The 27973-nt window shown below is 44.8% G+C and overlaps 1 protein-coding gene across 1 annotated transcript; it reads left to right on the top strand.

Moving 5' to 3' along the window:
• Nucleotides 1-28: 28 nt before the first annotated feature.
• On the top strand, nt 29-27216 carry LOC141084855 (uncharacterized). Its single transcript, XM_073569825.1, has 8 exons — nt 29-166; nt 5634-5755; nt 7172-7310; nt 9306-9427; nt 10770-10880; nt 24549-24655; nt 25136-25226; nt 26184-27216. Exons 1-8 carry the CDS (start codon nt 52-54, stop codon nt 26298-26300), a joined length of 924 nt encoding a protein of 307 aa, XP_073425926.1. The 5' UTR covers nt 29-51; the 3' UTR covers nt 26301-27216.
• Nucleotides 27217-27973: the final 757 nt, after the last annotated feature.

Below are 27973 nucleotides of genomic sequence, written 5' to 3'. Positions count from 1 at the left end.
GCCGGACGCGGCGGCCATCTTGGTATACCCAATGCATAGAATGTGAGTCGCATGGTGGTTGTGGGGCAGATGGATGAAGCTGGAGCTCAGAATGCCCTCCTCACATTGCTGGGGCAGGTGTCCCCCTCTGCGCTGCCCAAGGTTATCCAGTGGATGAAAACTAGCAGTAAGACGTTGGGGGGCTCCTTTATGTGTGACCATATGGTGAAGCAATGTAGTTCTCTTATCAGCCTGGGCTACCCTGCCTAGTGTCCATCAGTGATTGTCTCCCCCTAATCCATTTATCTCTAGTTTTTAGGGCTCATACTCACATGCGAGAAACTCGGACGAGTCTCGCACGTCAATACCCGGCACTGCCGCCGACACTCGGATCGGAGCGTTCAGCTACATAGAAATACATGAAGCCGCACACTCCGCTCCCGAATGCAGGGTATTGACGTACGAGACTCGTCCGAGTTTCTCGCATGCGAGTATGAGCCCTTAGTGTTTCTATGGAAAAGTGAGACTGACAGCAGTACATGCATTACGTCTGTGGGATTGCTTTTCCGTCATTCACACTTCCCAGTCTACAGCGCCCTCATACGGCCGGGATCACACATACGAGAAACTCGGACGAGTCTCGCACGTCAATACCCGGCACTGCCGCCGACACTCGGATCGGAGCGTTCAGCTACATAGAAATACATGAAGCCGCACACTCCGCTCCCGAATGCAGGGTATTGACGTGCGAGACTCGTCCGAGTTTCTGGCATGTATGAGCCCTTAGTGTTTCTATGGAAAAGTGAGACTGACAGCAGTACATGCATTACGTCTGTGGGATTGCTTTTCCGTCATTCACACATCCCAGTCTACAGCGCCCTCGTACGGCTGGGATCACACATGCGAGAAACTCGGACGAGTCTCGCACGTCAATACCTGGCTCTCGGAGCATTCAGCTGCATAGAAATGCAGCCGCACACGCCGCTCCCGAGTGTCGGGTATTGACGTGCGAGACTCGTCCGAGTTTCTGGCATGTATGAGCCCTTAGTGTTTCTATGGAAAAGTGAGACTGACAGCAGTACATGCGTTACCTCTGTGGGATTGCTTTTCCGTCATTCACACTTCCCAGTCTACAGCGCCCTCGTACGGCCGGGATCACACATGCGAGAAACTCGGACGAGTCTCGCACGTCAATACCTGGCTCTCGGAGCATTCAGCTGCATAGAAATGCAGCCGCACACGCCGCTCCCGAGTGTCGGGTATTGACGTGCGAGACTCGTCCGAGTTTCTGGCATGTATGAGCCCTTAGTGTTTCTATGGAAAAGTGAGACTGACAGCAGTACATGCGTTACCTCTGTGGGATTGCTTTTCCGTCATTCACACTTCCCAGTCTACAGCGCCCTCGTACGGCCGGGATCACACATGCGAGAGACTCGGACGAGTATCGCATCTTGAGTTTCTCGTGTGTGTGATCCCGGCCTATGAGTCAAAATCACACTGCAGTTCTGGGGCATTGCAGTGTTTGTGGGGGGGGGGGTTGTGTCTTGTTAAATTGGGACCAGTCTCTGAATTCTCAAGTAGGTAGAATTCTATTTTGTGTCCTGCAGTCATGTTACATTAACTCTCCCTGAATATTTGTCCGCCTCCAGAAAAAAAGGGAAACTTTACAAAATCCTGGACAAAGTCTCCATGTTGCCCCTAAAACCCACTGGTATTATGCTCTTACTAGAATGTTTCTTGTGCATGTTGCTGCTATGCTTCTTTATCAGACATATTCCCAACGTCCAAATACACGTTTCATGAAGGTAAGGTAATGGGGTGACATCAAATAAGTACACGGACAAGATTCAGAGGAACGCTCTTAGTCCGTAACTTTCCCAAAATCCCATCCCAGACAGTTGGTTAATGCCTGTTCTACTACCGTACATAGTTACCATCAGTCCCTGCCAAAGAGGCAACTTTAATGAAAACACTCAGAATCGAAGGGTGCATATTTTTGGGGATTTTCCCACAGTGGGGTTGGCGTTCATAGGGGTTACCTATTGCTTTCAAACAATTTCTTAATGTGCTCAAGGTGAGGAGAAAGGGGGAAAAAAAAGCCCAAACAACCGCAACAGTACCGCTCCTCTGCACTTGGTACTATGTCCTGTGTGAGAGAACAGAATCTGTTTTGTGTCTGTGGTATCCAGTTTGTCCTATAACTTCTGTGTAATGGAGCTGAAATCACACTGATAGGCCGTGGTCACACTTGCAACTGCCATGCAAGAAACTCACCTCAATACCCGGCACTGCCGCCGATACTCAGGACTGGAGTGTGCGGCTGCATGTATTTCTATGCAGCTGAACTCGCCGGTCCGAGTGCTGGTGGCAGTGCCGGGTATTGAGGCAAGTTTTTCGCATTGCAGTTGCTAGTGTGAACCCAACCAAAGGCGGGGAACGTTGACATTTCTATTCACGCCCCTAAGGCCTCATACCCATTGGCGATTAAATCGGACGATTGTAATCCGATTTTTAATCGGATTGCACTCTGACCCATGTTAGTGAATGGGTGACATCTCACTTGCGATTTTTTTTCTCAGCCAAAATCGGTCTGAGAAAAAAATTGCAACATGCTGCGATTTGCAGCGATTTTCCCCAATATAAGTCAATGGGTGCGATTAAAAAAAACGGACCATCCGTTTTTAACGGATACATCACCATTCTGTGGTATAGAACACTGTAAATGGTCCTGTAAATGACAGTAGAAAAATAGTTGCTGGGAAAAAAAACGGATGGAAAACGGATGGAAAAATAAAAAATCGCATAGAAATCGCATGACACTGGCATAACACTCCACCCTTTTGTCCAGTCCAGAAATCAGACCGTTTTTTTAATCGCCAATGGGTATGAGGCCTAAAGGTCCTGTTGGCTTATAGTTCAGAGGGAACTTTTCCTTTTTCTCTGATCTTATTTATATGACTACATGTGCTAATAAAGCAGAAGTCCTATCTAGTACACCATATAAGGCTGTGCTATTATGATTTTCTCGAAACATACTTTAATATTTGGCGTTCTAAATACATATAAGAGAGTGACTTTCGCTCATATAAAGTCGGTGCCGAAACCCGGGAGTAGATATGCATTTTACCACCTGGATCTTGAGTGAGGTGGACCCTTCAGCAAAAGTGAAGGGTTCTGTAATGCTGTAGATAAGCCCCAGATGTAACCTGACAGAGAAGAAAAACACGTTATGTTGTACTCACCGAGGTGGGCGGTCCGGTCTGATGGGTGTTGCGGTCCGGCGCCTCCCTTCTTCATGCGATGACACCCTCTTCTCCCGTCCTGAAATGGCGCAGGCGCATTGCTCTGCCCTGTTGAGGACAGAGCAGAATTCTGCAGTGCGCAGGCGCCAGACCTCTCCCGACGCCTGCGCACTGCAGGACTCTGCTCTGCCCTCAACAGGGCAGAGCAGTGCGCTTGCGCCGGAGCCATTACAGGACGGGAGAAGAGGACGTCATCGCATGAAGGAGGGAGGCGCCGGACCGCAACACCCATCGGACCGGACCGCCCACCTCGGTGAGAATAATATAACGTGTTTTTCTTCTCTTTCAGGTTAGATTGGGGGCTTATCTACAGCATTACAGAATGCTGTAGATCAGCCCCCGATGTCTATGCCGGCAGCTGAAAGGCAAAAAAATAAGGGTATCGAAGCATACAGTACTTTGATATTAAGAATTGGAAAGGAATAGAAGAGTGAATTTTTCTCACCTCCTGGCTTTGTTTGATGCGTTATACGGCCACTGCTGCTCATTAGCTCCAGTATTTGTAACGTCTGAGGCAGCTGCTCAATGGGGAGGAGGCAAGTATCTGTTTTTTTTTTTTTTTTTTAAGTTCTTCCATCCTGTACACATTTAAAGGGAATTTGTCACAAGTTTTTGCCACCTAGTCTGAGAGCAGTATGATGTTAGGACAGATCTTGATTCCAGTGATGTATCAATTGCTGGCTTGTTTTTTTTCTTTTTATAAATGAGCGTTTTATCAGCAGGAAATTATCACTAGAGGACTAGTAAACCTGCTGCCATGTTGTCCTACCATGCCGCCAGCACTGATTGACAGCTTTCTGCCTATGTACAGCATACACAGAAAGCTGTCAATCAGTGGTGTGGGTGAAGTTATACAGAGCTCACAATTATGGAGTATTACGTGGCAGCAGCTTTACTTGTCCTCTAGTAAAAGTCTCCTGCTGGTAAAACTATGATTTTTATCAAAAGCAAGCAGCCCGATAAGTGACCCATAGCTAGAATCAGGCTCTGTGCAACTACATCATGCTGCTCTCAGATGGCAAAAACCTGGTGACAGTTTCCCTTTCAGAATTTGCTCGAAAGTGGTGAACAACCAATGCTACTTCACAGCTAATGATGAATGTGATCATGTCGTTTCACACAAGTTATAGCAACAAGAGAGTTGGAAGAAATTCTAACCTGCTGGATTTAATGGCAAATACTTTCACTAGCTGTGATTTGAGACGCACTGGCTCTAGTCTACACCCAAAGTTAAGTCTGTGACCATAAAAACACACAGCTTTGCATAAGAATTGTAGGCACAAACGTAAAATATTTTAAATCAAGACTATTGCTTCACTATTTTAGATGCAGAGATACATATGGTTGTAAAGGTGGAAGGAATCTTTTCTATAACCCTGTAGATTAGTGCCCACATGGGACAATTCAGGAGAAACGTTCTTACTGAAATAAATGAACCATGATGGCCACAGCTCCCCCAGTAAAAAGATACTGTATTCTGAATGTTTACAGTCACACTTTCTTTTAGATGGAAAGGCAGAGTTGTGATTGGGGATGGGTTTACTTTTGGGGGTCTTGTAGAATTAGAATAAGACTCTTCCAATAATCAACAGCTGGGAAAGCCCAAAAAACTGCTGCTCGCTCCACTTTTGAGTGATTTTATGTAAAATGCAACACCAGAAACATCTCGTGACCAGATTGGGTGCTGTGTTAGGTAGAACATAGCCATGCTTTACTGATCCTGTCTATTCCTTTTTTTTTTTTCCTGCTTTCTACAACCCCTGCCAAAAATTATGGAATCACCGGCCTTGGAGGATGTTCATTCAGTTGTTTAATTTTGTAGAAAAAAAAAAGCAGATCACAGACACTACTGTCTACCACATTTTTTGTTCTTGATTTCTTTTAGTGTTTCTTAAAGCCAGAAAGTTGCCATTTGAATTGACTTTAGTTTTGTGCCATGTCTGTGATCTGCATTTTTTCTACAAAATTAAACAACTGAATGAACATCCTCCAATGCCGGTGATTCCATAATTTTTGCCTGGGGTTGTAGCAGGACAAGATTAAAAACAAAAAATTCACCTGGAAGAAAACAGATGCAGAATAAGTAGTCTTCCATGATCTATTAGCTGCTGGTCCTGTTCGGTTGGAGTGAGATTTAATTTAGACGGCACAAAACTAGGACAGACAGAAACTGCGCCGCCAAACCTATCAGAGTGCTGCACGCTCCATAGTAAATGTCCCCCGATGACTGATCTGCACAAGCTGCTTGCATGCGTCTGATGATGGCTACAGTACATCAAGGGGTCCTAGAGGTGATCTATGTCACTCTGGTGTCAAACTGGTTTCCACACTGAAGTGTTTTCTGTTTTTAAGGCGAAATAGAAGAGCTAACAACAAGCAATTCAGATGTTCTGCTCCACAATATTGCTGATGATCTGCGAAACTGCTTACCGGTGGAGGCGATGGTGATATCGGAGAAGGAAGTAATGGAAGAGGTGAGATACAGTGATAAGCGAACGTGCTGGGATAAAGTGTTATCCGAACATGCTCGGATGCTAACCGAGCATCTTCGGCGTGCTCGAATATTATATCTGAGACCCCGCGGCTGCATGTCTCGCTGCTGTTCGACAGTCACAACACATGCAGGGATTATCTAACAAACGGAATCCCTGCATGTGTAGGGGCTGTCCAACAGCCGCGGGGACTCAAATATATTATTCGAGCACGCCGAAGATGCTCAGTTAGCATCCGAGCATGTTCGGATAACACCTTATCCCAGTACGTTCGTTTAACACTAGTGAGATATTGTTTCAGAATATTTTTTGGCTCTCCGCACAATTCATTGTTGCTTCAACAATGGCAAATGTTTCAGGCTTTGTGGCAGGGAAACATTAAAGTAAATGTGTCATCAGAAAATGACCTACTTATTTAAATCACTTTTTTATGTTCTGTTTTTACAAATTTTTGGTACTTTTTTTAAAATTAATTTTCATATCATTATCTGTATTTTAAAATTCTTCACACTGGCCACTGTGTATTTTAGACTCGAGCTTAAGGAAATCTACATTTACATTAGCAGCAATAGCCTGTCTCAGAACTTTTTTTAATTGAATCATCTCTTGAGTGTGTGCAAAGGTCATTGTGAAGGATGGGGCAGCAGGTCAGCTGTGATATCACCTATTCTGATTGGTGGATCCTGTGTTATCAGCTGTGTATAGAGGTGTTACCCTTAGGCAGGAGTGCAATGAGTGCAATGTGCAACAGCGTTTTGCAGTAGGAATAATGTTCACCGCACACTCAAGTGGAATAACTTGCATAAAGAATTCATTTATTGTGGTACAAATATTAAGCCAGGGAGCAGATTTACAAATGCGATTGTAAGTGACGTTTCGACCCTGCCAGGGTCTTAATCATATATCGCTTATATTATAGTGCATACACGAGATAGAGCACAGTGGTGCAGTGAGGGTATAAAGCAATCCCACAGGCTAATGAAATTAGGATGGTGCCAAGGTAGCTCTATTAAAGCACTAAGCTGGTTCTTGGGCGCTTTGTGTACTGCAGGACCTTAGTCACAATATGCGGCTGAGCGGCGCTCCCGCGCCTGGTTGTGGCAGTGACCCAGCTCTTGGGTCCTTGGGAATTCATCGTTTATTAGAAAAACTTTTAAAACTCCAACTTCATAACAAAGCCATAATGACATAAATCCCCAGGGATGATAAGGAGACGCGTTTCAAGCTCATACACTCTTATCCATTGCTTATAAGCAATGAATAGTCCAGGCCTCCGACGTCTTCGTCATGAATCTGAGATGAATTTGTCTGAGTTACTTGCTCTTTTTGGATTCATGCATGTCTTTTCCATATGTTTGTTAGTATTTTGTTAGTTTTTTCCTTCTCATGTATTGCTAGATCCAAAGGCTCCAGAGACCTACCCTTCATGTAGATGCTTTTCTTTACGATGATGACGCAATTGATTCATTATGTGAAGATGGAAAGATGAGCCGTAATTACTGTATGTCATGTGGTTCTACAAAAACAGCTCCATTAGGTGAGTCACTGGCTCCATTATGGAGAACTAAACCCTGACTCTACACCAAAAAACTATAGTTAAAGGGGCTGTCTGGGCATACAATATTGCTGACTTCTCTTTAGGTAAGGTCATCAATATCGGATGGTGGGGTTCTGACACCCAGAACCATCAGTCAGCTGGTATTCACTCCGGTAGTGGTCTGGTGTATTCTGCATATGGATCAGAATAACACAGCTCTGTTCAATCTTTAGTGTCTACTGCCAAGGTGTGCAGACCATCTTCGGCTGCCGCCAAGGCGAATAATAGCTGGTCAGTGGAGGTGTTGGACCCCCCATAATCTGGATTCAAAGGATATATTATATACCTGGACAACCTTTTTAAACCACAATGTTTTTTTTTTTTTTTTTTAAAAAAAGCTCACTACTCCGGCTCATACAATTCCCTAATATGGTAAACATAATACCCAGGCCCAGTCCCTCATTGAAAGGGAGGGCAATACTCCATCTTATATAGAACCATAATGTGGCATACAGATCAAGAAGTGTTTGACAACACAAATTAAAATTAAGCACTTTATATCCAAGAATTAAAAGAATACATAAAAGACGAAACAATGATGAGCTAAAACGGTGGCTCAAACCAGAAAAAAAACACAAAGAGAGAGCAGCTGCAGTAAACTTGTAATTATTTGTCATATATATGACTAAGCATGAATCCTAATTATGCCTGTGTTCAGTCGTCGTACATATAATAGATCTTAAGGCCCCGTCACACACAGCGAGATCGCTGATTTTGTGACGCATCAGCGATCTTGCTGTGCGTGACACACATCAGCGACCGGCCCCCCCCGCCGGGTATCGCTGATCGTGCAGGAACGTCCTGGGCCATTTTTTGATCGTTGGTCTCCCGCTGGCCAGCGCGCATCGCTGCGTGTGGCAGCGGGAGACTGATGATCAGTGAGCTCCCAGCGCTGTAAGCAGACGCTGGGAGCTGGTATACAAGGTAAATATCGGGTAACTAAGCGCGCGTCACTTAGTTACCCGCTGTGTACCTTAGATACCTGCGTGCTCGCGCTGGGAGCTGGTATCCAAGGTACACAGCGGATAACTAAGTGACGCGCGCTTAGTTACCCGATATTTACCTTAGATACCAGCTGCCTTGCTGGTTCTGATCGCTGGTGAAATCTGCCTGTTTGGCAGCTCACCAGCGATCATGTAGTGAGGCACCAGCGATCCTGACAAGGTCGTATCTTTGTCGGGATCGCTGGTGCATCGTTTAGTGTGTCGGGGCCTTTACATGCATGTAGTTAAATAACCATGTTGTGCACAGGGGTGAACGTTCAAAATCAGAAGAACCACCATAAATGTTGGTAGGTCAAGTAACATTAATACACGCCATTGTGCCTTTGACTTCTACGAGGGGGAATTCTCCCACAGTGATATATATCTGCCTATGCTGTGTACCGTATGTATCCCACACTACCCTAGCAACTACTAAATCTGCAGGATTCTCTGTCCCCGGATGCCAGGTGTCACACTGGCAATTTGGCGTACACTGTCCAAATTTTCAAGTAGAGTTATTTATGGGTTGACAGCTTTCAAGCTACAAGTCTGCAGTCACTGCAGACATGTGAATCCTCCCATTTCACATGAGAATTCTCCGGTGCCGGCTGCAACATCAAGCAGCCATGTGAGAGCAAGTATGCGATATGTACAACTTTCCAGCACATTTCAACCAGATGTGCCAGCCTCCAGCAATGGAAGTGTATTGAATGTGCACAGCAGTATGCATATCACATACTTGAAGTTGCATTATCTCCTGACACCTGATAATCCTCACAGCACACAGTGTGTGATGTGAGGATTAACAAGTCTGCAGACACATCGAGTGACTGCAGGCTTGTAGCGTACAGACAGGGCTATCCAGTGCTTACAGCTGCAGGTTTCATAGGTATAATATTATAATTAATACTTTTGGTACCTTATGAGTCACTGACTACTTTTATATTTGCAGACTTTCTTTCCCATTCTTTCTCCATTTTGGAGCTCAGATTTCTTTTTCATCATGTATTACCCGATCTGAGTGGGAAGATGGTATTAGATGTGGGCTCAAGACTTGGAGCAGTCCTTTATGCGGTAAGACTTGAGATCACACGAGTGTTTCAATCTGTAATAATTTGACATGTGCCTTGTTGATCACAAGAGTGAAAGAACTGACTTGTTCCCTTTATATTTTGAAACATGGCTCATTGAAGTGGGGAAAAAAAAGAAAGATAATTTCTGTTTTTGGGAAATGAACATTCGGAGGACAAGAAGGGTGACTACAGTCGTAGCAATGTGCCATCGCTTATTTTAATGAGGAAATCCTTTATAACGTGTGTAATTCTAAGAAATATAGTTATGGTTATATCCCACCAACTCCAATAAAGTTATCCTGTAAATGAATTACATAGTTATTAAAGAGAAGCTGTCACTAGAAAAAAATGTATTATTGTAAAAAAAAATCCCCTAGCTCCCCTGATTCTGCCACTCTTTTCTGTTTTATGCTGCGTCGCTCCATTGCAGAGATATTCACATTTGTTGCTTTTGGAGTGCAGTATGTGAAATCTCTCCTTGTAGTGCAACTGGGCGTTTCTTCAGTCTTCTTTGGGGGGGAAGGGGGGGGCGTGCTCTTTCATTCTTCTTTTCCCAGACTGACAATCGCAGCTTGGCAGAAGCATCTGAGACTGCTAGATCATTTGATCTGTGATGGCACACACCACCAGAGAAGACTCTCAAGAAACGCCCAGTTGCACTACAGGCAGACATTTCACATATTGCACTTTGAAAGCAATAAATGTGTGAATATCTTTGCTATTGGATGATGCAGCGCGCAACGGAAAACAGCGACCTAATCAGGGACGCTTGGGGAGTTTTACACAGTATTTTAGCTCAATTTGTTTGATCAAGTGACAGGTCTGCTTCAAGAGGAGGCAGTATTTATAAAGATCAAGCTCCACTCCATGTTGACTATATAGACTGTAAATCTAAAATGTAGCTTCTTTGTTATTAGAATGTATAAATATTGAGAAGTCTCACGTATATTACTGTGCATTATGGATCACAATACATGCGGCAGGCAGAAGTGTTCTGCACAGCGCAGAACATCGTATTGTATCTACTATAGATGCAAAAATACCATAAATGACACTGTATCCTGCCGCATGAAGATACATTGTGCACCTTGATGGGAGGCCCTACCAGTTAGGCATACCATGTATAATTTAGTGGATCAGCCCAAGACACGTAGATACTTTCACTTGTGAATTTGATATTTAAAATCTATTACTTTTCTGTGTTCTATATTCTACATAATGACTGACTGAAATCCCATTAGTTTTCAGAAATCCACCTAATAGCAGTGTGCTAGCAAAGAATTTGTTGATGTCAAAGCATATAATAGGAGCTTAATTTTTTTTATATTTTCTTTCCAATATAGGGTTATATTTACAGCTCTGCCAGTAAGTTAGAAGGAGTAGAAATCAATGTTGAATTCTGTGAACTGCAAGAGAAGATCATAAATAAGTATCATTTTTCTGACAGAATTCGGGTAAGTTAGATTTTTAGAGTAATGGGGCCAACAAAGTTCCCTTTTTGTATTTTTAAGAGTTTATCAAATTGAATCATAGTCTCTGGTCTGATGGCCACATCTGTAGTCCACAGCTTAATAATGTCGCGGAACCTACTAAAAATGAGTCCACCCAACATAAAAAACCACTACATCTAGTATTTCTGATAGATGGATGAGGAAAGGATGCTCACCTATGTAGAAGCCTTTCCCTTCCTGGTTTGTCCAATCAGCTGAGTCATTCCCTTGCTTCCTCCACTGTTTTCAGCACAGAGAGGCTGGAGCAGTTGGAGGGTCCGGCAGAGAAAATTCTAGTCTGCATGAACAGCTCATCCATAATCAGGAGAGGGCTGCTCACCAGACAAACTGATATCTAGGACACCATGCAGAATTCTGACAGGGAGTATATTACAAACTGTCTGAATTCTGCAGCCTAAGTACGCACACAAATTATACAGAAAGCCCAGATAAAACCTTTAATGGTTGAGATGTTCTTTTCCTGAAATTCTGTGCCCCTTTTTCTTTTTCATACGTTTGATCATTGTGACCTAAAAGTTCTATTTTAACCTCATCGGTCCACAGGACTTGTTTCCAAAATGTATGAGGCTTGTTTAGATGTTCTTTTGCATACTTTTGCCGCTGAATTTTATGGAGAGAACGCAGTGGAGGTTTTCTTCTGATGACTCTTCCATGAAGGCAATATTTGTGTAGGTGTGTCTGAACAGTAGAACAATGTAGCACATCTCCAGAGTCTGCTAAATCTTTCTGAAGGTATTTTGCAGTCAAGCGGGGGTTCTTAATCGCTTCTCTAGCAATCGTACAGCACCTCTTGCTGAAATTTTTCTTAGTTTTCCAGACCTTATCTTGACCTCCACTGTTACTGTTAACTGCCATTTCTTAAAGGGAATCTGTCACCCTTTTTTTTGCTGCCGGCATTGACATCAGGGGCTTATCTACAGCATTCCGTAATGCTGTAGATAAACCCCCGATGTAACCTGAAAGATAAGAAAAACACGTTAGATTATACTCACCCCCTCCAGTGAGTATAATCTAACGTGTTTTTCTTATCTTTCAGGTTACATCGGGGGCTTATCTACAGCATTACGGAATGCTGTAGATAAGCCCCTAATGTCAATGCCGGCAGCAAAAAAAGGGTGACAGATTCCCTTTAATTACATTTCAAACCAAGGAAAAGGCAACTTGAAAACGATTTGCTATCTTCTTATCGCCATCTCCTGCTCTGTGAGCCTCCACCATTTTCATTTTCAGAATGCTAGGGCACTGCTTTGAATGACCCATGGCTGCTGTTTTGTGGCACAAGGTTAGAGGAGGCTGTGTTTTTATAAAGATGGGAGATTTGTATCACATGGCCTTTCCTAACGATGATAGTGAACAAGAAAAAAACCCTAACAGGCTAATTAAAATCTTGGCTAAAATTAACTGTGAACACAAATCTCCAAGAGTGCCCAAAATGTAAAGGATGAAGTGGGGGGATATATAATTTAGTACATATTATGTTTTGGGTTTTTTTCATAAAATCAAAGGAAATGTGTCATCTTTAACTTTAGCCAGTTTAGAGATCATTTCATCTTCAACTTGGTTAACTGTTCACAATAACAAAAATAAAACCACAAAAATTGAGCTTTGTTTGAGTTGGTATACATGCAGCAAATAAACGCATATTCACATTGGCCATAAAGCCTACAAAACCTACAAAAAAACAAAATGAGAAAAACTCTGCTGTAATTGAATAACTTAAATGCACTTTTGCTTTTTATTTAGAGTTCTTTTGGTAATGCTATATTTGATCAAATACAGTATAAAGGCCGTCCCACCATCAACAAGGTGACGCTGTGATCGGAGCGGTCCTACACTGTCTAATTTTAAAAACCTAAATCATGTGTTAAAGTTGACGTCAGTGTGTGAATAAGGGCAGACAAAAGGACTGGTTCCCAACCAGTGGACACCAGTCAGGGGAAGACTTTAAATACAATTTCCAGCTCAGGAGAGGGAGGCCATGCCCTGGCTTGCACAGAATGCAAAAATACAAATGAAAAAAAAAAAAAAAAAGGATTTTTGGTTGCTTACCGTAAAATCTGTTTCTCGGAGCCTTCATTGGGGGACACAGGAACCATGGATGTATGCTCCTGCCACTAGGAGGCTGACAACTATGCACAAGAAAAGTTAACTCCTCCTCTGCAGTGTACACCCCACAGACTGGCACTAGGTTACTCAGTTAGTGAGAAAGCAGTAGAAGTAACAAAAGGAGAGGAACAAACAGGCAACTCAACTGGAAGAATAGAACACAGAAGAAAGAACAAGAGTTGTTAAACATGGGAGGGTGCTGTGTCCCACAATGAAGGCTCCGCGAAACAGATTTTATGGTAAGTAACCAAAAATCCTGTTTTCTCTATCGCCTCATTGGGGGACACAGTAACCATCGGACGTCCCAAAGCAGTCCCTGGGGAGGGAATAGCCGAAGGTTCGTTCAGGTCGAAGAACTCACCACTGCCGCCTGCAACATCCTTCTGCCTAGGCTGGCGTCCGCTGAAGCGTAGGTATGGACCTTATAAAAGTTGGCGAACGTGTGGATGGAAGACCAAGTTGCCGCTTTGCAAAGTTGTAGGGCGGAAGCCCTATGGTGCACCGCCCAGGAAGCGCCCACTGCCCGGATAGAGTAAGCCCTGATCCCAGGAGGAGGCACTCTATTCTTGATCCGCTAAGCCTCCAAAATCGCCATTCTGATCCAGTGAGTAATCGTAGCCTTGGAGGCCGGAAAACCTCTTCGAGCACCATCAGGAATAACGAAAAGAGTCCGTCTTCCTAAAGTGGGCGGTCCTAGCCAGATAAACCCTCACCAGGGTTCAACGAACGCTTCAGAGGATGAGCTGGAGCAGGACAAAAGGAAGGGAGGACAATATCCTCATTTAGGTAGAAGGCAGACACCACCTTGAGAAGGAAAGAAGGAGGAAGCTGCAAAATCAACTTATCCTGGTGCAGAATCAAAAAGGGGAAGCAACAGGAAAGGGATCCCAACTCCGAAACGTGCCTAATGGAGGTGATCGCCACCAGAAACGCCACCTTCCAAGACCGGTCAGAGAAACCTCTCGGAGCGGTTCAAAAGGAGGACTCCTCAGAGCCTCCAGAACTAGATTGAGGTCCCAGGGGTCCACAGATGTCCTGTATGGGGGAGCCGCATGCGCAACTCCCTGAAGAGAAGTTCTGACCTGAGAAAGGGAGGAGAGATTCTTCTGGAAAAGGATGAAAAGTGCTGACACCTGGCCCTTTAGGGAACTTAGGGCAAGACCAGAGTCAAATCCCGCCTGGAGAAATGCCAAAACGGAAGGAAGAGAAAAAGACATAGGTGGTATGCGTTGAGACTCACACAAACTGAAATAGGCTCTCTAGCAACCTTCCACGACAGCATAGGAGGATGTCTCCACGCCCTAATGGGGGACAGGAAGCACGATAGGTTAAAAGGTCCCTCCCACCTCCCTCTCACCAGTGACTTTCCTGTCCCCCATGGGGCATGGAGAGGTCTGGTGTGCTGTGTGGCCGGCTGCTGCAGCATACCTGAGGATCCAAAGAAAGCCGGGCAGTGGTGGTCGGTGGCGCTGCCTCTCCTCCTCCTGGATTCGGGAATGTTCCTGGCCCTCCCGCGCTCCTCTATGGGGAGTAAAGCGGGCCAGTGATCCCTGAGCGGAGGCCTCCTGTAGCTCTCCGGTCTCTCCTCCTCCCCCTGTGTGCAGTGCGATACCCGGAAGTGACGTCACGCGCAGGTCACTTCCGGGGTATGTGGAGGTCGCGCTGTCATGGCGGCCCCCATCCTGTTGCCGGCGCCTGGAGCTCGCCAGCGCTTGCTGTGCCTGCTCCGGGTCCCAGGGAGGAGGAGGGGGGAAACGAATTACTGCGCTGAGGGCGGGGTTAATCTGCTATTAACCCGCCAGAAGACGCTGACAGGTAAGATGCAGAATCCCCTGTTAGTATGGACGGGTCTTCCTGCCCTGCGTCTGCAGAGCCCAGCACTGCCCCAGCCACAGTAAGTGTCCGGGGGTGGGTCCTAGTGGTGTGGTCTCAGGGTATAGGTCCTCAAAATACTTCTCCCCCTTGTTTCATAGGGAGAAAAGTCTGCCCATAAGAGCACCAATACATCCAGCAAGTCGGCTAAATGTGCCATATGCAGCACGAAACTTCCCTCAAATTGGGAGAAAAAGCTATGTCAAGCTTGCACGGATAAGGTGGTTAGGGCTGAGCACCCGGCATTAATCAACGAAATCCGCAGCTTGGTTACCCCATCAGGTTCAAACCTCTTTAGCTGCCCTGCCCCCCTCCACTCCCTCCGATTGTGGGCTCACCACCCCCAAAAAAGCGGAAAATTCAAATAGAGGATTCGGAGTCTGAATCAGAGGGATCATACAAATCGGGATCCGAGAATTGGGAACAACCGGGAACCTCTGGGTCAGCCGACACTAGAAGGAACACCTCCTTTCCACAGAATATGTGGAGGAGCTGGTCAGTGCAGTACGTGCCACTATGGGCCTAGAGGACGAACCCGTCACGCAGACAGCATAGGATCGCATGTTTGGTGGATACGAGGGGCCTAAACGAACAGGGTTTCCAGTCCACAGGAGTATAGCAGATATGATTTCCCAGGAATGGGAGTATCCAGAAAAACGCTACTCGGCCTCCTCAGAAGTCCGACATAGATTTCCCCTGGAGGGAGAGGAATTTAAATGGGACATCCCGAAAGTTGATGTCCAGGTGGCAAGAGTTGTAAAAAAGACGGTTCTGCCGTTTGATGATGCATCCCAGCTTAGAGATCCGATGGACCGTAAAGCAGAAAGCCTCCTAAGGAAAGCCTGGGAAACCTCTGCCTTTACCTTAAGGTCAGGAATCGCATCCACTTGTGTCTCTAGGTCCCTCTTCCAATGGATTGAGGAGCTAGAGAGCCATATCTCTCGTGGTACCTCAAGAAGTGACCTCCTTAACTCCCTCCCTATCTTGCAGAGAGCTACGGGTTTCCTGGCAGATGCATCAATGGAGATGATCCGTGCCTTTGCCAGGGCTATGGTCCTGTTAAATTCCGCCAGGCGGGCCCTCTGGCTTAAAACATGGAGCGGGGACGTTACATCCAAGGTTAAACTCTGTTCTTTACCCTTCAAAGGCGAACATGTCATCGGCCCTGCCTTAGACGAAATTCTAGAAAAGGCCACAGATAAAAAGAAGGTGCTTCCAGAGCAGAGGACCACAAGAAAGCGTCTTTTTCGAGCCCCCCAGAGTCAGTCAGCCCAACCGCGAGGAAAGGGAAAGACGGGAAGATGGAGCTACGCTAAAGGGAGAGGCAGGAACATCCTTGTCCCCCAGCAGCAGCAGCAACCACAAGAAAAACAATGGCTTTCGAGGTTCTTTCTTGCCTGGCAGTTGATCTACAACAGCCCCTGGGTCCTCAGTGTGATCAGAGAGGGCCTACTGCTAGAGCTCGAATCCTCCCCCCCCCACGGGGTATGAGTTACCTCCCTACCACCTCGGGAGTCCCCAGCACTAAAATTCGGCTTCTTCTACACTCAAATGCCATCTCTTGGGTCCCTGTGGAGGAGCAAGGAAGGGGGCATTATTCCAGATTGTTCCTAGTAAAAAAAAGCCCACAGGGGAAGCAAGGATAATAATAAATCTGAAGGGCCTCAACCAACACATTGCATACCGCAAATTCAAGATGGAGTCAGTAAAGACCGCCATTCCTCTGATAGGGCCATCTTACTTCATGGAAACTATAGATCTGAAGGATGCTTATTTCCACATCCCCATACATCCTTCCCACAGGAAGTATCTGAGGTTTTCGATTCGTCGGGGTCCGGAAGTCAAGCACTTTCAATACAATGTGCTTCCCTTTGGAATATCCTCTGCCCCTCGAGTGTTTTCCAAAATTATGACAGAGGCCGTGTCCTATATCAGAAGCCGGGGAATATGTATTGTACCTTACCTGGACGACCTACTGATAATAGGGTCCTCCTACCAGGCCCTGGAAGACCAGGTAGCCCAGACTCTAGACATTCTCCAATCATTGGGGTGGATCTCAAATATAAAGAAATCGCAAATTTAACCCTCTCAAGAGGTAAAATTTTTAGGAATCCTACTAGATTCAAAGAATCAAATGTCCTTCCTCCCGGAGGAACATCAGACGTCCATAATGTCAAGAGTCTCAGATTTCTGTGTCCATACTAGGGTTAATGACCTCCTGCATCCAGTGGGTGCCTTGGGCGCAGGCCCACTCCAGAACACTCCAGTCTCATATCTTAAACTGGAACAGGGATCACACCTGCCTGAACAAAAGGGTCCAGACCCCAGGAACAGTGAAAGCTTCACTAGCATGGTGGATGGACCGCAAAAACCTGTGCAGGGGAATCAACTGGTCCCAGATCCCCCTGGTTACGGTAACAGACGCCAGCAAAAAAGGCTGGGGAGCTGTAGTGTCTCGACAGCCATTCCAAGGGTTATGGAGCCAGAAAATGAGTGCAAGATCCTCAAACTTCAGGGAGCTGAAAGCAGTGGAGGAAGCTCTCCTGGCAGCAAGACACCTGGTCCAAGACGAACATATCAGTCTACTCTGACAACATAACAACAGTGGCACATCTCAGGCACCAGTGTGGCACAAGATCCAGCAACCTGGAGGGCCTCTCAGGCCGAATATTTTGCTGGGCTGAAAGACACCTTCGTTCCCTGACAGTGGTCCACCTGAGGGGTACGGACAATCTTCAGGCAGATTTCCTGAGCACATCCTGGTATGTATGGTACCCTCAACCCCCAATCCTGGTATGCATGGTACCCCCTCATCCCTATCTTGGTATGCATGGTGCCCTCACCCCCCCCCCCCAATCCTGGTATGCACGGTCCCCTCACCCCACTATCCTGGTATGCATGGTCCCATCATCCCCCCCTATCCTGGTATGCATGGTCCGCTCACGCACCTATCCTGGTATGCATGGTCCCCTCACCCCCCAATCCTGGTATGCATGGTCCCCTCACCCCCCAATCCTGGTATGCATGGTCCCCTCACCCCCCAATCCTGGTATGCATGGTCCCCTCTCCCCCAATCCTGGTATGCATGGTCCTCTCACCCCCCCCCAATCCTGGTATGCATGGTCCCCTCACCCCCCTGTCCTGGTATGCATGGTCCCCTCACCCGCCAATCCTGATATGAATGGTCCCCCTCACCCCTATTATACTGCACACATTAAAAAAAAAACAAAAAAAAACATTTATACTCACCTTTTGAAGGGAACAAACGCAGGGGCTCACAGGGTCCGTGCGTCCGCCCCAACACACGTTTTGGATGCTATCAAAAATTGAAACAAAAATGAAAGCAATACCAACACCAGGGAGTAGACAAGGATAGATGGGGAGGGCTATAACTAGTAGGGATCTTGAAATAAATATAACTTCTGAAAGTGAGCATTTAAGAGCATGTCATAGAGGCTTAAGCATATGAGGACTATCCCTGGATGGATAAATAAAGGAGAGAAGTTGGAAAAGAATCCGAATGTATCCATTTCATTGCAATTTTACTGCTTTCTTCTTGCGAATGGCCAATTAGCAGATCCAAACGTTGTCACCGTAATTTCTGTAAACCACTTCTCTAGACAAAGGGCAGCTTCTTGGAGAAGATGTTTTATGAGCGAAAATTTAAAAAAAATTAGGACCTGACATAGGGAGCATGAATAGTAATGTTTCCTCAGGAGATTTGGGAACCACAACTCCAGTGACCTCCAGAATCTCCTCAAGCTCACCCTCCCAAAACAAGACCAGGGCTGGGCAAGACCACCAGCTGTGAACCATTGTTCCTTCATGTGTTACAGAATGCTAACACATGCTGGAAACACTTGGAAACCACTTATGCAGAGAACCCAGTACATTTTAACACTTTTTAATTATTTTGCAGAGCTGCATCTGACAGGCAGGGAAGGAGGCGTCTCTGCTCCTGTTCTTAGCAGGCAATGAGAAGCCACCTTCCCTAAATGACCCCTCGGCCATCTTGCGGCTGGGGATCACCATGGAGAATATCAGCACAACGCGACTACATTGCATTGTGCTGATGGAACACAGAGGGAGCCCCGTGCCTGTGTGATTTCCTCAATGTCGCTGTCACCATTGACAGCAGCATCACAGGTGTTAAAAACCTGCGATCGGTGCTAGCACAGATCGTGGGTGTTACTGCAGGGTTTCAGCTCTCACATAGAGTAACACCCGCACCTGATCGCCGCGGTGCTCAGCATCGTACATATACTTCTCTATACTCCATGCGCCGTACATATTCTTCTCTTTGAGGGGAGAGCAGTATATGTACGGCGCATGTCGGGAAGGGGTTGAAGTATATTTATTGTGGAAACCTATTAGTAAAAATGTAAATAAAACTTTGTACATCTAGTATTTTTCATGTAAATACAAAGGATAAGTTTAGTATGTAAAAAATGAAGATTTTTGGTACTCGCCATAAGACCTTTCTCATAGTCTACATTGGTGGACACAGTAAAAATAAGTTAGTCCTATACCACTTGGAGGCTGACACTAATTAATAATACATCTAAAGAAAAAAAAAAGTTGTCTCCTCCTCAGCAGCCTACACCTCACCTGGTGACCCCAAACTTCCTCATTTAGTGAGAAAGAAGTAGAAGAAGCCAAAAGAACAAAAAGCATAATCGCCCTGAGAAAAGAAACATAAATGCATGTCTGACTAGGCAACCAAAGGTGGGTTGTGCCCCCCTCCCACAATGAAGAATATGAGTGAGAGATTTTACAGTGAGTACCAAAAATCTTCATTTCTCGGGCACTTCATGGGGGCATACAGGAAACTATGAGAAAACTATTACCAGAACTGCAGAAGAAAGAACAGCAATCTCTCAGGCTACTGCCCAAGCACCTGCGTCTTGTAGTACCCCAGCACTACAGCTTTCTACGGGCAGGTGAAAAACAGTGAAGTCTGGGTCGTGCTCTACCCCAGTCTATGTTAAGGTCAGCTGAGACATTGCAAGGTGAACTACAAGAGTTAGGGACCATCATAATTGGGGTACACCACCTCACAGTGGGGTGGGGGAGGGGGTAGCTTTTTTACACTCTTGATGAAAATGGTGTCAATGGTCTAATGGTAACTGTTTCCACAAATGGCTTTTATTTACACCATTTACTATCGCTGAATATACTTTTAAATAAGTGATGATTTTATTACTGACAATTAGTGATACTATGTTACATGGGCATTACACTGTAGATTTCCCTTTGATGTTATATTGACATTATTAGAAGTTCTTGCTCCCAATCACTGATGTCTATCACAATATTAAGGCATGAGTATTTGGCCTGTATGCCAATATCTTTCTCCCGAGTACTGCTGATAAACTAATGTATTGCCGCAGATGGGTGTCACGACATAGCTGTCGGGTGACCCGGGACCAGGGGCTCCTTCACTATCCCTTACACTAGGGGGCATCCTAGCTCTCCCTACTCCACAGGATACTTCTGAAGGTGAAGATGCCGGGGCCTCTACCCTTGCCTTTCTCCTGAGTTAACCCTTCGCCTGTTCTCTTCCCTCACCCAGGGAAGAGGGGCGCTACTGTGCACTGTAGTACACCAACTCGACAAACAAGTCTACAAAAACAAGGGTTAACAGAAAACTCGAGGCATACAAATTATTCATTCATATATAACAGAGGAATGCATCGTGCGTGGAGGTAGGGGAATGAACCAAAATAGAGAAGGATAGGGAATTACCTCACATACAAAGCAAGCAACAGTCACAGATAACTCCTCCAACTCTCCTTCTATAAACACCTCTCCCTCCATTAGCCATGCAGCAAATGCTACCTCTGGCAAGGATTTGTAACAGAGCCCAGATTATAAAGGGGAAAGGAGTGGCTAACTGAGCTCAACTGCGAGCACAAAGATTTCCAACATAGCTGAATAACCCATGTTTTGCCAGAAATAATAAACACCATTAAAATGAAGAAGTGCTTCTTCTCAGCGTCTGAGTAGGAGCAATCAGACTGCGGTCTTCTGGCTCCACACTGTTGCGGTAACCCCATGACATTGTGTATGACTTGGATGCAGCCGTTCTCCCTTCAAGCAGAGCACAACTCTCGTTTTACTCAGGGTGGGTTGTGAATACAGCAGTGATCCTGGTCTCCTTGGAGAATCTTGCACCTCTGTAGCTACGATCCAGGCTACAATATGGCCATTAGTAGCCAGGACATGTTGTAAATATTTTTAGCTACCGGGTTGACACTCTGTAAGGATATATTAGATACGCTCTTGGCAGGGAAAGGTTTATCACTCAGGTTTAGTGCTTCTAATCTTATATAACCAATAAGTGATGGAATATACGTCATCTTTATTAGTAGATAAACAAACAACAATCTAACAGAAAAAAAAAAAAGTGTGGAGCAAGGAAAATCCCACTTCCCCAGGGAACAAGCTATATACAAAAACAAGTATACATAGTGTGACAAAGTCACTGGTAAAGTACTGGAGGGGAGATATGTGTCACTACGCTTAATGGCGTAAGTGATGTGAAACCCAAAGTATTTTCCGACAACACATTAACTGTTTGAGGATTAAGCTAGTTGCATAAAATGGGCTGGTTTTTATGTGGACATCCATAGAGTGGGTGGGAGGATGTCCACCTTCTCTTCACCTGCAGAGCTGACACCGCCGTGTGCTGACGGGACCTATGTGATCTCAGTCATGTGTTCAGTCATATGGGGGAGGAGTCACATGGTCTGGGGCGTAAATAGCTGGGCTCCAGAAGTATTCTTTGTTCAGTAAGACTGGAGAGAGGATCTTCAGTGGTTTTGTGTCCTGAGGAGGAAAGACTGAACCTGTGTTGCTCCAGAGCGGGCTGCTACCCGCAAATGTCTGCACTGTGTTACTGCATTTTGTTTTCTTTGTTGTTTTCCTGTTTTTGCCTGAAGGCCTGTGTTTACTTTCCCCTTCTTGCTGATTTATACTGCCATATAATAAACCAACTGAAGATGTAAAGAGACAGTGTTTCTTTTTCCTACCACCGTGTACCGCCCAGTGAGGTGAATTAGATTAAAGACACATACAGTACAGACCAAAAGTTTGGACACACCTTCTCATTCAAAGAGTTTTCTTTATTTTCAAGACTATGAAAATTGTAGATTCACTCTGAAGGCATCAAAACTATGAATTAACACATGTGGAATTATATAATTAAAAAAAAGTGTGAAACAACTGAAAATGTCTTATATTCTAGGTTCTTCAAAGTAGCCACCTTTTGCTTTGATTACTGCTTTGCACACTCTTGGTGAGCTTCAAGAGGTAGTCACCGGAAATGGTCTTCCAACAGTCCTGAAGGAGTTCCCAGAGATGCTTAGCACTTGTTGGCCCTTTTGCCTTCACTCTGTGGTCCAGCTCACCCCAAACCATCTCGATTGGGTTCAGGTCTGGAGACTGTGGAGGCCAGGTCATCTGGCGTAGCACCCCATCACACTCCTTCTTGGTCAAGTAGCCCTTACACAGCCTGGAGGTGTGTTTGGGGTCAATGTCCTGTTGAAAAATAAATGATGGTCCAACTAAACGCAAACCGGATGGAATAGCATGCCGCTGCAAGATGCTGTGGTAGCCATGCTGGTTCAGTATGCCTTCAATTTTGAATAAATCCCCAACTGTGTCACCAGCAAAGCACCCCCACACCATCACACCTCCTCCTCCATGCTTCACGGTGGGAGCCAGGCATGTAGAGTCCATCCGTTCACCTTTTCTTTGTCGCACAAAGACACGGTGGTTGGAACCAAAGATCTCAAATTTGGACTCATCAGAACAAAGCACAGATTTCCACTGGTCTAATGTCCATTCCTTGTGTTCTTTAGCCCAAACAAGTCTCTTCTGCTTGTTGCATGTCCTTAGCAGTGGTTTCCTAGCAGCTATTTTACCATGAAGGCCTGCTGCACAAAGTCTCCTCTTAATAGTTGTTGTAGAGATGTGTCTGTTGCTAGAATTCTGTGTGGCATTGACCTGGTCTCTAATCTGAGCTGCTGTTAACCTGCGATTTCTGAGGCTGGTGACTTGGATGAACTTATCCTCCGCAGCAGAAGTGACTCTTGGTCTTCCTTTCCTGGGGCGGTCCTCATGTGAGCCAGTTTCTTTGTAGCACTTGATGGTTTTTGCCACTGCACTTGGGGACACTTTCAAAGTTTTTTCCCTATCCCAAAGGCATGTTCCCAATTTTTTTGACTGACTGACCTTCATTTCTTAAAGTAATGATGGCCACTTGTTTTTCTTTACTTAGAATTTGTATTATGGCAAGAAAAAAGCAGCTAACAGTCTATTCAGTAGGACTATCAGCTGAGTATCCACCAGACTTCTGCACAACACAACTGATGGTCCCAACCCCATTTATAAGGCAAGAAATCCCACTTATTAAACCTGACGGCACACCTGGGAAGTGAAAACCATTTCCGGTGACTACCTCTTGAAGCTCATCAAGAGAATGCCAAGAGTGTGCAAAGCAGTAATCAAAGCAAAAGGTGGCTACTTTGAAGAACCTAGAATATAAGACATTTTCAGTTGTTTCACACTTTTGTTAATTATATAATTCCACATGTGTTAATTCATAGTTTTGATGCCTTCAGAATGAATCTACAATTTTCATAGTCATGAAAATAAAGAAAACTCTTTGAATGAGAAGGGGTGTGCAAACTTTTGGTCTGTACTGTACATGTTTTCAATATAAATCCATTTAGTACAATCTTAACCCCAACTTGGCAGTAATAATGTGCAACAAAGTCCAACAAAAAACTGACATAGGAGGATATAAATGCACAATGTCTCAAGGGAGTAAATTGACAACCATCAACATATTCAGGGGGTTTTCTTTTTGGGTATTCACAATTATAATCTTAGCAATACCACTGTTAAGGCCCCCCCCGTCACACACAGCGATCTCGCTAGCGAAATCGCTGATTTTGTGACGCCACAGCGATCTCGCCAGCGAGATCGCTGTGTGTGACGGGGGATCAGCGAACACGCCCCCCCCCGTCAGGCATCGCTGATCGTGCACTATCGTCCTGGGCCACTTTTGTGATCATTGCTCTCCCGCTGGCCAGCGTGCATCGCAGCAAGAGACCAGCGAGGCTCCCAGCGCTCTAAGCAGGCGCTGGTATCTAAGGTAATTATCGGGTTACTAAGCGGCACGCGTCACTTAGTTACCCGATATGTATCTTAGAAACCTGCGTGTTCGCAGCTCCCGGCGCGAGCACGCAGGTTTCTAAGGTACACACCGGGTAACTGATGCGCGCCGCTTAGTAACCCGATATTTACCTCAGATACCAGCGTCCTCGCTGGTGCTGATCGCTGGTGAAGCTGCCTGTTTGGCAGCTCACCAGCGATCATGTAGCGACGCACCAGCGATCCTGACAAGGTTGTATCGTTGTTGGGATCGCTGGTGCATCTTTAAGTGTAGCGGTACCCTTAGTCCCATTGTGCTGTGACTATCTGGACTTTTTCTTCTCGCTAATCTGTCATTTTTTTAACTTCACTCGCTAAGCAAAGTTTTTTTTGAGTTACTTGTTGTTAGCTATATCGTAGTTCCACTGAATCCTATATGATCTTGCTGTGAATTTTCTGTTTTTCTTCACACAGGTGCACCATTCAGATATATGCAGCCAGAAGAGCCTTCTGCACCAAGCCGATGTGGTTGTACTAAATAATGTATTTGAATATTTCCTGAACAAAGAGGAGCAAATGAAGTAATCTATTAACTTACTATGCAGTGATATTTATCGTCACACACGTACATTTCTAGTGTAATATTACTCATCCAAAATCATGTAGCTTTAATATTGTGAATACCTGGGACCTTTAACGACCCTGAGAAGTAAGGGTCCGAGCTCTAGTTAAACCTTACAACTTCATCACTGTGGTGCTTCTGGAAACCCGTTGCCCAGGGACAAGCTATGTAGGAACTAAAGCTCTAAAACAGTGCTTCCAGTCACAGGTTGGATGTGCTGAATGATTCTCCCTGACTTCTAGATGAAGGCGCTGCAGCGCCCCTTGATGTTCATGCATTACAATCTCATTGCAGTGAATGGGAGCCCAGGTTCAGTTGTATCATTCATGTGAATTGATCCATATTTGTCACATTTGCACATATCAAAACATATTGTTTTTGTCAATGTCGAGATTTGACTTTCTTCCTGTTAAAAGTATTTTACAATTGTCCTTTCTAGAGCCTGGATTTTTATGTATGAAAACATAAGGAAGAAGGGATGCCTTGTCGTGACAGTACCGAGCCTAAAGGAATCCTTGACCAAACTGCAGGTTCGTTGTTAGTTTAGGAATTGTGTAAATATGAAGTCAGTCTACACAAGACTATCAATGGCTATTAAGAGTCACTTTACCCCTACAGGGAAAATGGGATGGAGGCAGCTTACCATAAAAATTTATCAGCTTAGGTCTACCTGTAGTAGGAAGTCCACCATGCAGCTATAGATTGGGCTGTATCTCCAGACTGGTTTCATATGGAGAAATAAAACCACCAGTTCACTGTAGCAAATTAGGTTATTTCAAGATGGCTAGCCTAGTTATAACTAATAAAAGCGTCCGGTGATACAGCTTTCCAAACAACAAGAACGGTAGGCAATGGGTGTAGAGATGGGAGAATCTCTTAGCAGGACGTCAGTCCAGTCACTAATCTGTGACTTCTGGATGGAAGGCCTATAAGTCTCATTCCCTACCGGCATCCCTGGCTCTTCTTTTGATTAGCCTGGCTGGCGTGACGTCCTATGTGCATTATGCTGCAATAACAAGGTTGTGCCAGCCTGGCTAATCAAAATAAGAGTCGGGGATGCCAGGGAGTAAGGAGACTTATAGGCCTTTTATCCAGCAGTTGCAGATTACTGACCTGACTGACAAATCGGAGTCCTGCAAATTGATTCTCCCATCACTCGTGTTGAGTAAGAGCTAGTGATGAGCAAATGTGCATGGATGTTATCCGAATATCTCAGGCGTGCTTGAATAATATGGTCCCGTCCCCGTGGCTGCATGTCTCACGGTAATCCCTGCATGTGTTGTGGCTGTTGAACATAGGACTCGAACATATTTTTCGAGAAGACACTAAGTTAGCATCCTAGCATGCTCAGATAACACCTTAACCCAGCACGTTCGCTCAACACTAGTGAGGCCCCCCAAATGATGTCATATACTGTAGAGATTTGTCAATTCTTTATTTTGTTGGCATTTTACAAGTTCATTGAATTTTTATGTTTGTTTTTACAGATTTCTCTTCAGCTCGATCAGTGGGTGGAAGAAATAGAAGTGGATACAAATATGTTCATGGGACCTGACACTGACCCGGAGGCTCTTAGTGACATTCATTTGTATAAAGTCTTTTAGAAGATTAAGTTTTTTACCAGTTTGGCCAGGCAATGTATTGCACATTTTGCAGTAAATTTTGTTATTTCTTTTTTTTTTTTTAAGCTGCTCAGTCAGTACACCCACCTGTCAGACGGTGTGTATCTTCATTACAAATGTATCGGATTATAGTACAGAAGCTAAAATCCACCTGTAGGCTAGTTTCACATTTGCGTCTTTGTGCGCAGCGCATCGTGCGCATCCGTCCGCATTGGTTATGCGTACCTATGTTTAACATAGCATACGCATGGTCTTGCGTTTGCATGCGTTCGTCTGTGTTTTCGTACGCATGCGTTTTTTCCAGGCGTGCGTCTAGTCACTCCGGGCGCAACATGTTTCATTTTTTGGTCCTCCCAAAGGCGTCAAAAAAAAGCTTGCGCACAGAATGCATCAAAACAACGCATTACAGTCTATGGGAACGCAGGTGTGCGCATGTACATGCGTACGCCTGCGTTTGAAGAGTAAATATGCCTAGACACTGGTTTAAACCAACCCCTACACAATTGGTGGAGTCTGTTTCAAGGATTTTCTTCCTTTGAAATGTGACACCTAGAGAGCGCATGCACATAAAAAACACAAACGCTGCGTTTTTTTGTGGTCATGCGTACGCTGATGCGTATAAAAAAGATGCGTTTGCATGCGTTTCTACTTGCGCACGATGCGCTGTGCACAAAGATGCAAATGTGAAACTAGCTGTAGAATGTGGGCCTGTAAGAGGGAAGACGTTCTTACAAGGAACACACGACATATTCACACCTTCAAATCAGAACTTCCTGCATTCAACAGTGATTTTGATCCTTTTCACCCTTTCTTAAAAAGGTGTTGTCCTCCATTGGGCCTTTTTTTTTTTTTTGTACTTAAATGCGCATGTAGGACTTAAAGTCATTTTTGCAATTGAGTTTCATTTTAATGTTTTTCTCAGCTTGGCTTTTACAGGCCCTTTGTTTCACTTCATGTTCATTGCTTATGTGGTTTGTGTCATAACTGAGCTGATAGGAGCTCCGAAAAAAAAAAAACAATTGAAAAGTTACAAACTCCCTATTAGTGCGTCAGAAAGGGCCCCAACGGCTTCTCAGTTAATCCATTTTGTAGACCGTAACACACACTGCAACACAGAGGTTATAAGGGGCAAAATTGTTAGAGAAAACCCAATTGTAAAAAAAAAAAAAAAAAAGATTTTTTAAGCCCAAAATACATGTATTTAACTAATGAAAAACAAATGTCCTCACAGGTGGATAATCCCCTTAGGTTTAATACACGCTACCCTATAGAACAAGGGTTTGTAATTAATTTTCCAGAGGGGACACATGAGATTGACTGTTGAAGGGCTGAAATTAATTCTGATTATTAGTAATCTAGTCTATTATTTCTAAACACTGTTTTTCGGTGATTCCTTTGTATCTCCGATCATACTGCACCCACACACACAAATGATACATCATTTGAAAGGTAAACTTGCCCCCTTCAGCAAGAAAATAACCAAACAAACCACACATCCACGATTTGATCACAAAATACAGTTTAAACATTAATTTTCATAAACCTGCAGTAAGAAAAAAAATTACCTGCAGCTGGCAGCACAGTACCCCAAATCACACAACCACAAAGCTGCTTACAGACATCACAAACAAATCAAAACATTTGCCTTGGGGTTT

Source organism: Dendrobates tinctorius, unplaced genomic scaffold (assembly GCF_039654945.1).
Source record: "Dendrobates tinctorius isolate UK_male_01 unplaced genomic scaffold, ASM3965494v1 ptg000006l, whole genome shotgun sequence".
NCBI lineage: Eukaryota > Metazoa > Chordata > Amphibia > Anura > Dendrobatidae > Dendrobates > Dendrobates tinctorius.
The sequence above is the reverse complement of the archived record's forward strand: the minus strand, read 5'-3'. Positions and strand labels throughout refer to the sequence as shown.

What these genes read in the sequence shown, in the direction of transcription:
- LOC141084855 (XM_073569825.1), top strand. Translation starts at nt 52, where the DNA reads ATGGTGGTTGTGGGGCAGATGGATGAAGCTGGAGCTCAGAATGCCCTC. An exon ending in TACAAAAACAGCTCCATTAG is followed by an intron (nt 7,311 to 9,305) that starts GTGAGTCACTGG and finishes TTATATTTGCAG; the next exon opens with ACTTTCTTTCCCATTCTTTC. An exon ending in AACAAAGAGGAGCAAATGAA is followed by an intron (nt 24,656 to 25,135) that starts GTAATCTATTAA and finishes TGTCCTTTCTAG; the next exon opens with AGCCTGGATTTTTATGTATG.